Source organism: Castor canadensis, chromosome 4 (genome assembly GCF_047511655.1).
Source record: "Castor canadensis chromosome 4, mCasCan1.hap1v2, whole genome shotgun sequence".
Taxonomy (NCBI): domain Eukaryota; kingdom Metazoa; phylum Chordata; class Mammalia; order Rodentia; family Castoridae; genus Castor; species Castor canadensis.
This window is the reverse complement of record NC_133389.1, coordinates 112704036-112718858: the sequence shown is the minus strand read 5'-3', so window position 1 is coordinate 112718858 and position 14823 is coordinate 112704036. Positions and strand designations below refer to the sequence as shown.

Genomic DNA, 14823 nt, shown 5'->3' with positions numbered 1-14823 from the left:
GAAGAGGACCCCCCTTAACTCTTCTCCAAAACCCCAACCCCTCCGTGTCTGTCTTGACATCTGGTAACAGGAGAAAATGGGTGGAAATCAGAGTAAGGGCACCCCTTTGGACTTTATGCTTAAAAACTTTAAAAAAAGGATTTAATGGAGAATATGGAATTAACTCCTAACAAGCTCAAGGCCCTTTGTGAGGTAGATTGGCCCACTTTTCCTGTAGGTTGGTTCCCAGAAGGGTCACTAGACAAAACTGTGGTTAATGAAGTTTATAGGGTAATTATAGGGAAGCCTGAGCACCCAGATCAGTTTCCCTATATTTGCTGGCAGGATGTTATCCTCAGTTGACCCATTGGCTTAGGCCCTGTCTGGAAGAGACCTGTAGGATTATGGTAGTTAAGTTGGCTGCAACTTCCAAGTACAGGGACAAAACAAAGGAGACTATACTGGCCTAGGAACCTGAGGAAATACCACCACCCTATGTATCTCTTTATCCACCTCTGCCACCAGCATCCAGTTCTGCACCCCTGCCTCCAACATCAGATGGGGAAGCTAGAGGGAAAGTCACACCTGTAAAATCTGGCCAGAAGCCTCTGGGGCCTCAACTCCCCTGACCTCCCTGAGTCCTATGGACCCCATACCCACTCCAAGTCCACTGGTGCTCACTCCACATCCCCCATTCAATCAGGAGCATCCAACCAGCCTCTACAAGGACCCCTTCTCTCCTCAGATTCCCTGCAGATAACCCTTAAGGAGCCTAATGTATTATATTACCCAGATGGTCAAATACAAGGAGGAGGATGGATATTTGTCTACCAGCCCTTTACCATCAAAGACCTCCTAATCTGGAAACATACCCCTTCCTTCATGGAAAAAATTCAGGCTCTGATTGATTTGATGCATTCTATCATCCAGACTGATAAACCCACTTCTTCTGACTCTTACTTAATACTGGAGAGCAATGCCGTATAACATTGGTGGCTCTAAAGTGGCTGGAAGATCATGACCCTCCTGACACCTGAAATGCCCAAGCCTATGCCCAGGCTCAGTTCCCTGAGGAAGACCCCCACTGGGACCCTAATGATGACCAAGGCCACCACTGGCTTGAATGATACCAGGAGGCATTATTGGGAGGCATGAAGGAAGGAGAGAAAAGGTCATGAACATCAGCAAAGCATCAGAGTTCCTCCAAATGCCAGATGAGACTCCCAGACAGTTTTATGAGCGGTTGTGTGAGGCCTTCTACTTGTATACTCCCTTTGACCTGGAAGCTACTGAAAACCATTGCACAGCCCCACGGGGACATAAGGCAAAAATTGTAGAAACTGGAAGGATTCGCAGGAATGAACACCAGCCAGCTTCTGGAGGTGGTCACAAATGTTTTTCTCAGTCGAGATCAAGAGGCTAAATGGGAGGCCAACAGGAAGATAAAAAGGAAAGTAGACCTCCTTGCAGCAGCCCTTGCTGGGCAGTCAGGCAGGCTCTGGAGAGCTAATCCAGGCAGAGGCAGAGGCAATTACTGTGGAGGGTGACCAATGCCCCCAGGATGCCCCCACCTTAGGGAGGGACTAGGGCAAAATCAATATGCCTACTGTTGTCAGGAAGGACACAGGAAGAATGAATGTCCCCAACAGGCCAAGAATTCCCAGAAGGACCCCCAGACCAGAGGCAGAGGCCAAATAGTGGAGGGAAATTATCAGCCTACCCACAGGGAGGCTGGTCCCTGGGAGGAAAACATTGTTGGATTGGCAGGCCTGGAAGGCTATAAGGAAGCATAGAACAGACCAGGCTCAATTCTATTGGGCACCCAGGAGTCTATGGTCTGAATAAGGATAGGGGGCCATCCTGTTGACTTCATGGTGAACACCAGTGTAGACCACTCAGTTGTGACCCAAACAGTGGGCCATCTTTCACAAAATCGTACAGCTTTTATAAGGGCTACAGGGGACTGGGTCCATTACCCCTTCTTAGTTCCAGACAATGCAATCTTGGGAGTCATGAAGTCAGGCATGAAATCCTTTATCTCCTTAATTGCCCTGTGGGCTTGATGTGCAGGCACTTATTATGCAAACTGAGGGCACACATAACTTTTGATTCAGATGGCACAGCCTTAAAGTTGAGAGGACCTGAGGCAAAGACTCTAATCCTCACTGTTGCACAAGAAGAGGAATGGAGGCTCTGTACCCCTGAGGGAAGACCTACTGAGATTTCTAAGCTTCCCTTCAAGATTCCAGGTGTATGAACTGAAGATAACCCTCCAGGTCTGGCCCAAAACTTGTCCCCATTAGTGGTGGAACTAAAGTTGGGAGCCTCCCCTGTTGGCCAAAAACAGTACTTCACTCCCCTCAAGGCCCAGGTTGGAATTCAAAAACACTTTGACGGACTCTTAAAATATGGGATCTTCCAATCTTGCCAGACATCCTGGAACACCCCCTTATTATCAGTCCAGAAACTGGGGACTGAGGATTTCAGGCTAGTTCAGGACCTCATGGCAGTAAATTCAGCAACTGTCACTTTGCAACCTGTAGTCTCAAATCCTTACATACTTTTAGGCCTTGTCCCAGCTGAGGCAAAGTTTTTTACCTGCCTAGATTTTAAGGACACATTTTTCTGCATCCACCTAGCCCCACAGAGCCAGCTTATTTTTGTCCTCCAGTGGGAAAATCCCAATACTGGAGAAAAGGGGCAACTAACCTGGACTCAGTTGATACAACATTTCAAAAACTCCCCCACCATCTTCAGAACTGCATCCAACCTCAATGCTTTCTCAGCCAACCAGCATGGCTGCACACTCCTCCAGTACATAGATGACCTCCTGCTGGCTGGACCAATTTGGGAGGACTGTATGGAAGGGACTCACCACTTTCTTTTTCTTTTATAAGATGAAGGATACAAACACTCTTAGAAAAAGGCCCAGATTAGCCAAGACACTGTCAAATACCTCAGCTTTCACCTGTCACAGGGACAGTGTAGGCTTGGCCCTAAGAGAAAAAAGGCTGTCTGTTGCATTCCAGCCCCAAAGACCTACCAGCAAATCAGAGAGTTTTTGGGACCTGCAGGTTTCTCCCAAATCTGGATCCCTAACTACTCCCCCTTGGCCAAACTCTTCTATGGAGACATAAAGTAAGGAGAATGGGAGCCCTTTGTACGGGAAAAGGAACAAGAGAGAACCTTAAGAGAGATCAAGAGGGCACTCACAAATGCCCATGCTCTCGGCCTGCCAGATGTGATGAAGCCCTTTTTCCTGTATATCACTGAGTGAAAGGGGACAGCTATTGGGGTCTTGACTCAGATACTAGGCTCCTGGCATCGTCTGGTAGCTTCCTTATCCAAACAGCTCGATGCTGTTGCGTGAGGCTGGCCACCTAGCTTGTGTGTCCTAGCAGCTACCACTGCCCCGGTGGTGGAGGCAGACAAGCTTGCCTTGGGACAAAACCCACTGTCTGAGTTCCCCACTCCGACCTACTCTCATGGAGTATAAGGGAAATTATTATTGGCTGACCAACTCTTGGATGACTAAATATCAGAGTATGTTATGTGAAAACCCACACATCTGGCTAGAGGTTGTTTGGACTCTAAACTCAGCCACCCTATTGCCAGTTGACTCAGGCTCCCTGGAGCAGGACTGCTTAGAGGTTATGGATGAAGTTTTCTCAAGCCAGACAAATCTAGCTGATCAGCCTTTTGGCCATTTGGACATTGACTATTTCACAGATGACAGAAGCTTTATCTGGAATGGCACATGCATTGGTGGGTATGCAATAGCAATTCTGACTCAGTCATTGAGGCCTACCCACTTCTGGTTGGAACTTCTGCCCAAAAGGCTGAACTTTTTGCCCTCACACAAGCACTCCAGCTCACTGCAGGAGTACTGGTAAACATCTACGCTGACCCTCAATATACCTTCACAACCATTCATACCCATGGGGCCCTATATAAGGAGAGGGGCCTCATTAATTCAGAAGGAAAAAGTATCAAGTATGGCAGGAAACCCTTGAACTGCTAGATACTGTATGGGCCCCTAAATGGGTGACAATAATACACTGCTGAGGGCACCAAAAGGGAGATACAACAATTGCTCGGGAAAACTGGAAAGCTGATAGGAAAGCCAAACAAGCAGCCCTTATGAGGGGACCAGCCCCAATGGCTCTGATGGCTGCCTTGTTCCCATGTGCCTTAGCTGAATGAGACCCATGATACACATCACAAGAACAGGCTTGGTTTAAGACTGAGGAGGGAAATTTTCTACTGGATGGATGGTGGAAGTTTGCTGATGGCCACATTGCCCTGAGTCCTACATTTGTCAAGCAGTTCCACAAAGGAAATCATTTAGGGTGAACAGCCCTCAAGACCACCCTGGCCCAGGACTTTTATGTTCCCAAACTCTCCAGCATAAGTAAGGCAGTATGTGAAGATGTAGCCTATATACCAAAAACAACCCCCAGCAAGGGCCAAGGGCACCTCCCACATGCAGAGTGTTGGCTGCAAGCTTGAGGATGAAAACATCTATTGCTATTTGTCTGTACCTTCTCAGGATGTGTGGAAGTCTTCCTTACACAGACTAAAAAGGCCCAGGAGGTGGCCAGGTGTCAGGTGAAGGGAATCATCCCCCAGTTGACCCATCTATTGGGTCAGATAATGGGCCAGCCTTTGTGATCAAAGTGGTATAGCTGATAGCTAAGGGCTTAGGAATTGCCTGGAAGTTGCAGATACCCTACTGCTCCCAAAGTTCAGGAACATATGAATAGAGCCCCAAAATTACAGTTGGGAAAACTATGTCAGGAGACCCATCTGCAGTGGGATCAGTTACTACCTATAGCATTAATGAGGATTAGGTGTAGTCCCATGAAGCAGATAGGGCTTTCACCTTTTGAAGTTCTTTATGGATGCCTACCCCCCTTAATCAAGGGCATATGGGAGGACCTCAAAGAAATAGAGGACCTCATCTTCAGACAGCAGATGTGGACCCTCAGGTTGATTCTCTTGAAAATCAATGACTGGGTCCAGAAGAGACTTCCCCTTAGCCTGACACCTCCCACACACTCTTACAGTCCAGGGGATGCCATCTGGGTAAAGGAATGGAATGTCCAACCATTAAAACCACACTGAGGGGCCCTTTTGCTGTTATTTTGTCTACTCCCACTGTGTTTATGGTAGCAGAGATCACTGGATCCACCAAAGCCGAGTGAAGCCAGCTTCTATTGAGTATGAGTGCATCCCTGATCCAGCTTCACCATACAAGATCACCCTCTGGAACGCCTGCATCCTTCCTCAGCAGGACCCTGCTTCCCGGGAGACAACAGGAGACAACGAACAATGGGACGACAGCCCACCCTAGTCACTCTAACACTGACTAGTCTACTCACGGGGGATGGTTGAGGAATCATCTTCTTCCACCTCCAGGGATGAGTTTTTTTTCCCCCCATGTTTTCCTTTTGTTAAATTTAATCAGTCCCTTGCTTGGGAACCCTCAGATCTCAAACTGTGACCTATGTGTGCATACTACCCAGGCAGGAAGTGTTGTCACCAGACTTTTCTTTTCCTTACTTACTATTCCTGGCATCGGGTCATCCACTCACAACCATACCACCTATTTGGTGTGCTCCTATGGTAATCACCATATCTGCTTCAACCCCACCTACTGCCCTTGGGAGCAATGGGTGGAAGTCTGAAGCTTTCACAGCCTCAGGGACCTCATTAACCATACTAACAAACCTGTGTCCGTATACTTTGATGTGTGTGCCACCATAGATAGAAACACCTCTATGTGGGGCTACTGTGGATCCCTGACCTGGAAAAGGACCTATATGCTAAATGACAAATATATGTGTCTGGAGACCAGCTGGGTGTCTGGCTGTGCATCCTATGAGTAGCTCTACTGCCTTTACTGGGGCTGTGTGGTATGGACAACTTGGCAGAGGAAGGGGGCTACAGCCCTTCTCCAGAAAGGGGAAGCAACCTCTAACTGCACACTTGGCACTTGTAATCCTGAAAATTTTACCATTTTCAGTCTCAGAGAACCCAACTGGGGAACTGGACAGGTAATTGGCATTTTAATTGATGGGAAGAGTATGGATCCTGGTAGCTCTGTTACACTTCAGGCTCGTCACAATCACCCATGAGAGTTCTTCTTACCAAGTCTTTCATTCCTTTTATGAGGAAATGAAAAGTGAGTTCCCCATATCTGTCAAGATCAAAAACTTGTTCCTCTCACTGGCTGAGTCTATAGCCTAGGCACTGAATGTCACTTCATGTTATGTTTGTAGAGGAACGAATATGGGAGACCACTGGCCATGGAAAGCAAGGGAGCTAGACCCAGAGTTGTCCTTTAATGAGACCTCTTTCCAGAAATACAGGAAAGGTGTCTGGCTCCTAAAAACTTCCATCATTAGAAATTACTGTATCTCCCACCCAAAAAGCCAGTTCTCCACCCCAGTGGGGGATTTAACTTGTCTAGAACAAAATTTTTACAATGACACTGCCTGAAAGATCCAATGGTGGAGAGCTCCAAACCACACATAACCCCAGCCCCAACCACTGGCCAACTTTTCTAATCTCCAGAAAGTTTGGAACAATCTTACTGCAAACATATATTGGTGGGCAGCCAGGGAGCTATATTGAATCTGTGGGAAGCAAGCTTATATGGTGCTACCCAGCACTTGGTTCGGGCACAATCAGGCCGCTCTTCTTCTTGCTCCCCTCAGACAAGGTGAAAAGATGGAAGTTCCCATATATAAAGACAGGTTAAATAAACAAAAGCAGGGTGTCTTACAAATTGGCAATTGGAAAGATAATGAATGGCCTCCCGAGAGAATCATCCAGTATTATGGTCCTGCCACTTGGGCAGAAGATGGATCCTGGCTATTGTACCCAATTTATATGCTTAGCCACATCATCAGTCTGCAGGCTGTTGTTGAAATTAGAACTAATGAAACCACAAGAGCCCTCAATTTGCTAGTGAAACAAAGCACTAAAATGTGCAATGCTACTTATCAAAACTGCTTAGCTCTAGACTACCTGCTTGCTTCTGAGGAAGGAGTTTGTGGAAATTTTAACCTAAGCAACTGCTACTTACAGGTTGATAATGAAGAAAACATCATAGAAGAAATCACAGACAGAACGAGGACGATTGCCCATGTCCCCATCCAGATTTGGAGAGGATGGAACCCCAATGATCTGTTTGGAGGATGGTGGATTCAAAACCCTGATAGGGGCGATGGGCCTTGTCCTGGGATCATGTTTAATATTACCCTGCCTGGTTCCCTTAGTATTGCAGTCTATCAGGACCATTATGGAGGCCACTATAGAAAGAAAACCAGCCACCAATATAATGATCCTGTGGAAATATAAACCCCTAAATTGGGATGATGCTCTTTATCGGAGGTGGATCTGAGCATCATAAGGGGAAATAATATAGCAGGGAGATAAGACTTAAAGAATCTGAACGTGATGAAGGTCACATAGCACTGAAGGTGAAGTAGCCAATAGAGATGCGTACAACCATATATGGGTTAAACTTTGCTTCTTGCTTCTGTAACCTGCTTGCAAAGCCCCTTTGTTCTTGGAGCTCAGCCTTTGCATGGGAATTGGTGAGCCGCGGCCAGCATGCTAATAAATATTGCTTCCTGAAAAGTTTTGGTGCCCCTGAAAAGCCTTGGTGTCCTATTTCCCTGTTTGAATATCCTACAACAATATGATCTTTGATCTGTGTCACAGCTACTCAACTTTGCTGTCAGTGAACCAAAGGAGCCATAGACAATACATAAGCACATTGGCTGTGCTCCAATAAAATTTTATAAAAACAAACAGAAGGTGGGGCTGGCTTTGACTCCTAGACTCTAGTTTGCTGAGCCCCTGACTTAGAACAGTACGTTTTTGTGTTCATATTCATCTACCTCTGTGGTTTTGGATTCCTCTTTACATTTTTCTGTCCCTAAAGGATTCTCATTAATTTCTTACAAACTTAACAAGATATTTTAAACTATCTTTGTGTAATTTATCTTGATTTGGGTGTTTTCAAAGATGGCAGAAGGACACCTAATTTCCATCCTGTTGGTCTATATTTTTATGTCTCTTTAATATCAATATTCCATATCACTATGCTTTAGACATTCTCCCATAAATAGACTATAACTGGAGATACCTTTTTAACTGATGAGTTATGTCAATTTAAACCTCCTTTGATTATTGGCACATTTAGATTAATTTTATTACCTTATGCCTATTTCCTGGTTAGCATGAAATTTCTATTTTTCCTCTTTCTTCCCCTTCTTCCTTTCACTACATGAATCAAGTTTTCTAGTATTTTTTTCTTTCCCCTCTAATTATTTGGAAATTAAACATTCAACTGACATTCTTTTGTTGGTAGAACTTACATTTCAATACACACAAGTATTCAAGTCTAGCATCATTTCTAACCTTTGCTGTCCTTCCCAGTGATGGTGGGTCCTCCAACTCTGGTCACACTTTGGCTCTTCATTTTAGTGTTATAAAGTACTTGTTTTTAGTTCTCTAAGATGACTTTTTTTTTTTTTTTGGTGTTTACCAATTTGCTCACCATCAGTTCTTTCACCCTATTCATCCTTCTGAGTCAATTTTTCCTTCTGTTAGCTACACTTTCAGCAAGAATCTAAGTGTAAGGAACTCTCTCCATTGTTGTTTACTTAAAAATGCTTTTATTTTGTCCTCAGTCTTGAATGATATTCTCCCTGTTTATAGAATTCCAAGTTGACAGTATTTTTTCCTCAAGACTCTGCAGGTGTTATCTTCTAGATAACCAAGAATATTCTAGTTTTGGTGTTTGGTATCGAGATAGGTTCTATCAGTCCCACTGTTCACTTCTAAGGAATCTCTCCCTTTCCTTTTTCTTTTAATTTTCCTGGACATTTTCGCTACAGTGTTTCCATGTATGATTTGCTTTTATTTATATTGTGCTTTTAAAAACTTTCATGTCTTTTACCAATTCTGGAAGTTTCTTTGTGATTCTATTTTGAATATTGCCTCTTAAGTGTTCTTTCTATTCTTTCCTTCTGGAATTATTTTAGAAATGAGTTAGGTTTCCTCATCTTATTCTGTTTCTTACTGTTTGTTTTTATATTTTCCATTTCTTTGTGTTGAAGTCTCAGATTTTTTCCACTCTATTATACATTTTGCTAATTCTCCCTTCAGCTGTGCTTAAGCTACTACTTTACTCACATGCCAAGCAGTTTTTAAAAATTGCAAATATTTTCAAATTCTGAATTTTTAAAAAAATTCAAATTCCATTTAGAAATAAAAATTGGTCCTTGGTTTACCATAGCATTTAAAGACTCTGTAACCTGTGTAAAGAATGCCCTTCTGCAGGGGGTGGGAGGGAGGGGGAGGGGGCGGGGGAAAAGGGGGAGAAATGACCCAAACATTGTATGCACATATAAATAAAAGAAAAAAAAAAGAATGCCCTTGTGCAAATATTAACTCTGTCAATTATTAGATATGTGACCTGAGGCAAATCACTTAACTTGTGCCCATTTCCCCATCTGTAAAATACACTGAATAATATTGTTGTGAGAATAAAATGCATTTAGAAGACTGTTGAGCAGGCAGTCAGTGTAACACTGTTATAATCATCAACATCATTATTCTGTTTCAGTTACTTCAGTTATACCGTTAATCATTTTAAAGTTTTTCTCTTGCAGTCACTTTTAGGTCCCATTCTAGTAAGTCATGTTCTTTGTTTGAATCCTCTCAAACCTTGTGCTCACTGACTGTGCCTCATAAAAAAATTGTTCCTTGCTTATTCCATGACTCTATCATGAACTTGTCTTCAAGAGGCTTATTATTTTGTGAAACTCCCATCACTTTGGTGTGTTTACTTTCCTACATGACTTTGCAGTTATTGTGCCAGGAGTACCAGGGGCATTTCTGTCCTATAATCAAATTTTTATATATTTTTATAGAATCATCATCTTCCTTCCTTATGATTCTCCCTTCCTCTCAGTCTTTCCCTTCATTTTTTCTTACTACCTTTCTTTACTTCATACTAGTTTTTTTTCTTCTCTTGCTGTATATTTTGGCCCCACAGAGTTCCATATGAAATGACAACTTCAAAAGATAAATAGTATTATTAGTTGGCCTTCTACTGTCATTGAGACACCATTTATAACAAGGGCAACGCATATTGGTTTCATGAAGGAAAATTTCATTTTAAACCCACAGACTTCAATCCTGTGGAAATATTCCCTGTCGTCTTTCTTCTTCTGTTCTCTCCAGTGAGTATTTTAGATTTAATCATTCTTTCTGATAGCTACTGATGTGCTCGTCATATCTTCTCACTGCATTCCTGACTCTGATGAATTGTGCTTTGACAACTAACTTTGGTCAGCTATATTATCTAGAGCATGAGTACCCAGACTGGGTGATGCAAAGATTCAGGCTTTCTTGGCAGATATATTCCTATATTGGAGATTTGGACATGAGGCTAAATAGTCTTCCTGCTGGTACACAACCTCTTTTTCTCTGATTTTTCACAAGAGACCTTGATTCTCACCAAACAACCTTCTGAGGGCCATGTAGAAATGCCAATCTGTGGGCCTGGCATGGGTACATGCACCCATAATCCCAGTTCTACAGAAGAAAAGATCTCCATCCAACCAGTCTAGGCAAAAATACAAGGCCCTACCCAAAAAATAACTAAAGCAAAAAAGATCTGGGGGTGTAGCTCAAATGGTAGAGCACCTTCCTAGCAAGTACAAGGCCCTGAATTCAAATCCCTGTAATGCCAAAAAAAGATAATAAAAGAAATGAAAAATTGCAGGCATGAGTATTAAGCTACATATCATGAACTTTCTCTCTAAAAAATTAAAAAGAAACACAAAGCAGACCACATTGAACCTTTACTTTTTATTGTAGTAAAATATACATAACAAGCTGGGTGCTGGTGGTGCATGCCTATAATCCTACTGGCTTGGGAGGCTGAGTTCAGGAGGATCCAGGTTTGAGGCCAGCCTGGTCAAATAGTTTGTGAGTCTTCATCTCTAAAAATAAACAGAGAAAAATGGACTGGAGGCATGGCACAGGTTGTAGAGCAGCTGCTTTGCAAGAAGCAAAACCCTGAGTTCAAACCCCAATCCCACCAAAAAAAAAAAATGTATATAACATTTACCATTTCAACCCTTTTGCACATGCAATTCAGTAACATCAAATGCATTCACCCTTTTTCCAATTATCATCACATCCATCTCTATAATGTTTTCATCACCTCAAGCTGGAAGTCTGTCCTTATTCCGCAATAACACTTTTCCTCTTTGTGTCAGTCCCAATACCACTATTTGACCTTCTTTTTCTCTGAATTTGATTACTCTAGGAACCTCATGTAAGGGGGATTATACAATATTTATCCTTTTATATCACTTATCATAATGTCCCCAAGGTTCATCCATGTTGTAGTGTGTTTCAGAATTTCATCGAGACTTGCTAATACGCATATGCATTTCACACTTATATATCTTTTGGAAAGCTAATTTTGTATTGGCCATAGGCCTGGGAACTTTTTTATGTGCATCAATGTCAAGATCATTGCTGGCATCTCTCACTCTTAGTTTTTCAAATACCACTCTCTCCCACAGCCATGCTGCAGCTCTGCCATGTTTGAACTCTCTTTAGCCTTTTAGCAAAAGACTTTGGAAACACCTCATCACATGAAAAGGAAATTTTCATTCTGAAATATGTAAGTTGCTTGGCTGATTAGGTGAAATTTTGAAACCATTGACCTTCTCAAGTAGGGGAGCTGACTAATGTAACAAAAATAATGAATTTGGAGGCCTCACCTTTTCTTTAATCCATCTCTACTTTTTGCCCCCTTGGACACTGAAAGGTAGCTGGTCCAGTCTTGCTCACCCATGCCCATGCATAGTTTCTTACTGGTCCTTATCTCAAACTCTCTCTCTCTCTCTCTCTCTCTCTCACACACACACACACACACACACACACACACACACACTTACCTCTTTCAGACTTATCGTTGTCTCATTCTGTACCTTCTGGTGACTTCTCATTGCTTACCCCGTTAACGTGACTTTTAGTTCCCCACTTAATTGGACTCCCAAAGTACCTTTCCAGATCTAATCAACCTGGATTCTTCACTCTTCTAGTCATATCCCTCTTGCTTTTTCCTTTGATGGCAACACCTTCCCCAGAATCTCTGTCAAATTTTTGATGCTTAAATAAAGTTCATCTCAAATATTCACCTTGTCCAAGAAACCCTTCTATATCCTTTCTGTTCCATATCATCATTGCCTTTGTTGACCCCTCAAAACACTTTTACTTTTATCTCTCTTTGGAGTCTACCCAATTATCCTCTAAATTATAATCATTCATATATTTGTCATAGTACCTCTAATGTATTAAAACATTGGTTAAAAGAACTGATGGTGTCTTGCTTTCTCACAACACATGGCCCTGTCACTTAAAGAAGGTGGACTCTTTATAAGTACATTTGTTCTTCCATTTGCTTGTTTAGTTGGAGTGGGTCCATGGCATTGTAACCTTAGACCAATCATGGAACCAGCTCTGTAAGACATGAGTCCTCTGGGGCCCCAAGGAAGGAAGGAAATAGCAATTGATGGTCAGCCCATGAAGTGTAGGAAACAGTTCTGAGTAGAGAAGTGGTACTCACTGCTGATCAATTACCTGAATGGGACCTGGATGATATTTTGTTTTGCCACATCATTGGTTTTTGTTGGTTGTAATGTTGGGAAGAAATGTAAACACAAAGGAACTTTAAACTCAGATGAAAAGTAAAGTGACTTGGAAATAAAAAGAACAACCCAGATTTTTAAAGATAAAATCTTTCTGTTCTAACAGGAGATGGAGTAAAAATCAAATGACCTGGAAAATGTTGGCATTTCTGGAATATCTACAGTGCTTTGAGATGTTAACAATGTACCATTGAAGTTAACAGATTTTCCAAGAAATTTTAGATATTTAAAAAAATGCACATAATCTTAATCTGCTACCTTTTAGTAGGGTAATTCTAGATCATTCCTCCACAAAATATATGATATTGGTTTATAGGTTGTTTGCCTATGGAGTTTTTAAGTCACTTTATACTTGTAAAAATAATATTTAAATCATACTGAAAGTTTCAGGGGAAAAAGAAGTTTAATGCTGGGCTTTTGTTCTCAAGGGAAAATTGCTATGCTTAGTTTGTAGAAAAATAAATGTTAAATTGATTCTAGATTGAATGACACCTGTTGGGAGGAGTAGAAAAACACATCAGAAGTGGGGAAAATCATTAAGAAGTGAATAATGAGTGCTCGCTTCGGCAGCACATATACTAAAATTGGAACGATACAGAGAAGATTAGCATGGCCCCTGCGCAAGGATGACACGCAACTTCGTGAAGCGTTCCATATTTTTCAGCAACCAGGAGCGGGGACGCTTATGTGAGGAGGGAAGACCCACTTCCCACGTGAACTGTAAATAAACACGCAGGCCTGACAACGCGGGGCAGTGTCACCTTTCCCAGTGCTTGGAAAGGGAAAAGCCTGTGGCAGAGGCCCCCCGCACAGGAGAACTCTGAGCAAACAAAGCCTGTGGGACCAGGTGAGTGCTAAGCTCAGCCCAGAGATCTGCATAAATAACGCCACCAGCTACAGGCTGAGAGCAGCAGGCAGGCAAGCCACAGTTGCAGATACCACTCTCAGAACTGTCTCCAGACGCTTTTTTTTCTTTTTCTCCCTACCTTTGATGAGAGAACAACCGAGTTACACCTGCAAGCCGAAAAACTTACTGAAACTGTATTGCATTTGAACTGGGGACACTTGGTGGGGCTTTTTTTTTTTTCTTCTGTGTGTGTGTGAGTGTAGTTTTGTTCTACTTTATGCATCCCCTTTGATGAGACAACTACAGAACAACATCTGAGGCACCAACTCCAGGACTGGAGATTGAGACGGACATCCAAATTATTAAGACTGAAATTGCATTGCATATAAACTTGGAAGTTTTTTGGTTTTTTTTTTTTTTTAATTTTCTATTTTCCATTTTATTTTAATTCATTTCTATAAATAGATATTACTTTCATATACTTATTTTTTATTTTTTTTATCTTTGATTTTCAATCCTCTCTCTGTCACTCTATTGTCTGTTCAGCTTACTGTCGATTAGTACACTAACACTCCCTGTTTATACCTTTGAAACTCTCTTGTCTGATACCTTGTTCTGCTTTCTCCCTCTTGTCTGTATATTTGTTTTCCCCTTTTCTTTAACTTCTTGCTTTCCATCTCAGCTCACTCTTCCATTCTCAATATTACCATTGTTATTATTACAAGCTAGAAAATACTTAATTACACACAGTACAGGGACAGTAACAACACCAAGGACAATGACAGGAAGACAGAAAAAACAAGGAAACCAGTTTCCCCACAGCAAAAAATTAGTACAGGAACCAGAGGGGAATGAAGAGAACAGAAACTCAGAGCCAGACTCCAACAAAATGAAGATAAACTATGCCAAAGGACCCAATGAAGCCTACAAGAATAATTTAAAAGAAGACATACTACAAGTACTCAATGAGAATTTTATAGAGATGATACTGGATAGGGTCAACCAAAATGTACAGGAGACACTCAAGAAATTCCAAGACAATAAAAATAGAGAATTTGAAAAAGCAAAAGAAGAAATAAAGGAAACCATAGAAGCACTGTATAAACACCAAAGTGAAAGAGAGAACACAATGAATAAATGGATAAATGAACTCAGGACAAAAATAGACAACAATAAAGAAGAAAACAGCCAGGATATGGAAAACCTCAGAAAAAAGAACGAAACAGAACTACAAAACAAAACGGAAGG

The 14823-nt window shown here is 42.1% G+C and overlaps 1 protein-coding gene and 1 non-coding gene across 3 annotated transcripts in view; one reads left to right on the top strand and one right to left on the bottom strand.

Annotated features, from left to right (window-relative positions):
* Positions 1–10859: 10859 nt before the first annotated feature.
* The window catches only part of Upp2 (uridine phosphorylase 2), a 49794-nt gene continuing 45830 nt past the window's right edge, over positions 10860–14823 (bottom strand). The window contains exon 8 of one of the 2 annotated variants that reach the window (XM_074070838.1): positions 10860–11006. Coding sequence is in view for 1 of the 2 variants with exons in the window: in XM_074070839.1 (XP_073926940.1) it covers positions 10951–11006 (56 nt within the window). In the remaining variant the exon portion in view is untranslated. The remainder of the gene's footprint in view (positions 11007–14823) is intronic. The other variant, XM_074070839.1, reaches the window with a different exon arrangement.
* Positions 13283–13389, top strand: LOC141422783 (U6 spliceosomal RNA). Its single transcript, XR_012447507.1, has one exon. It is a non-coding gene; the product is annotated as a U6 spliceosomal RNA (small nuclear RNA).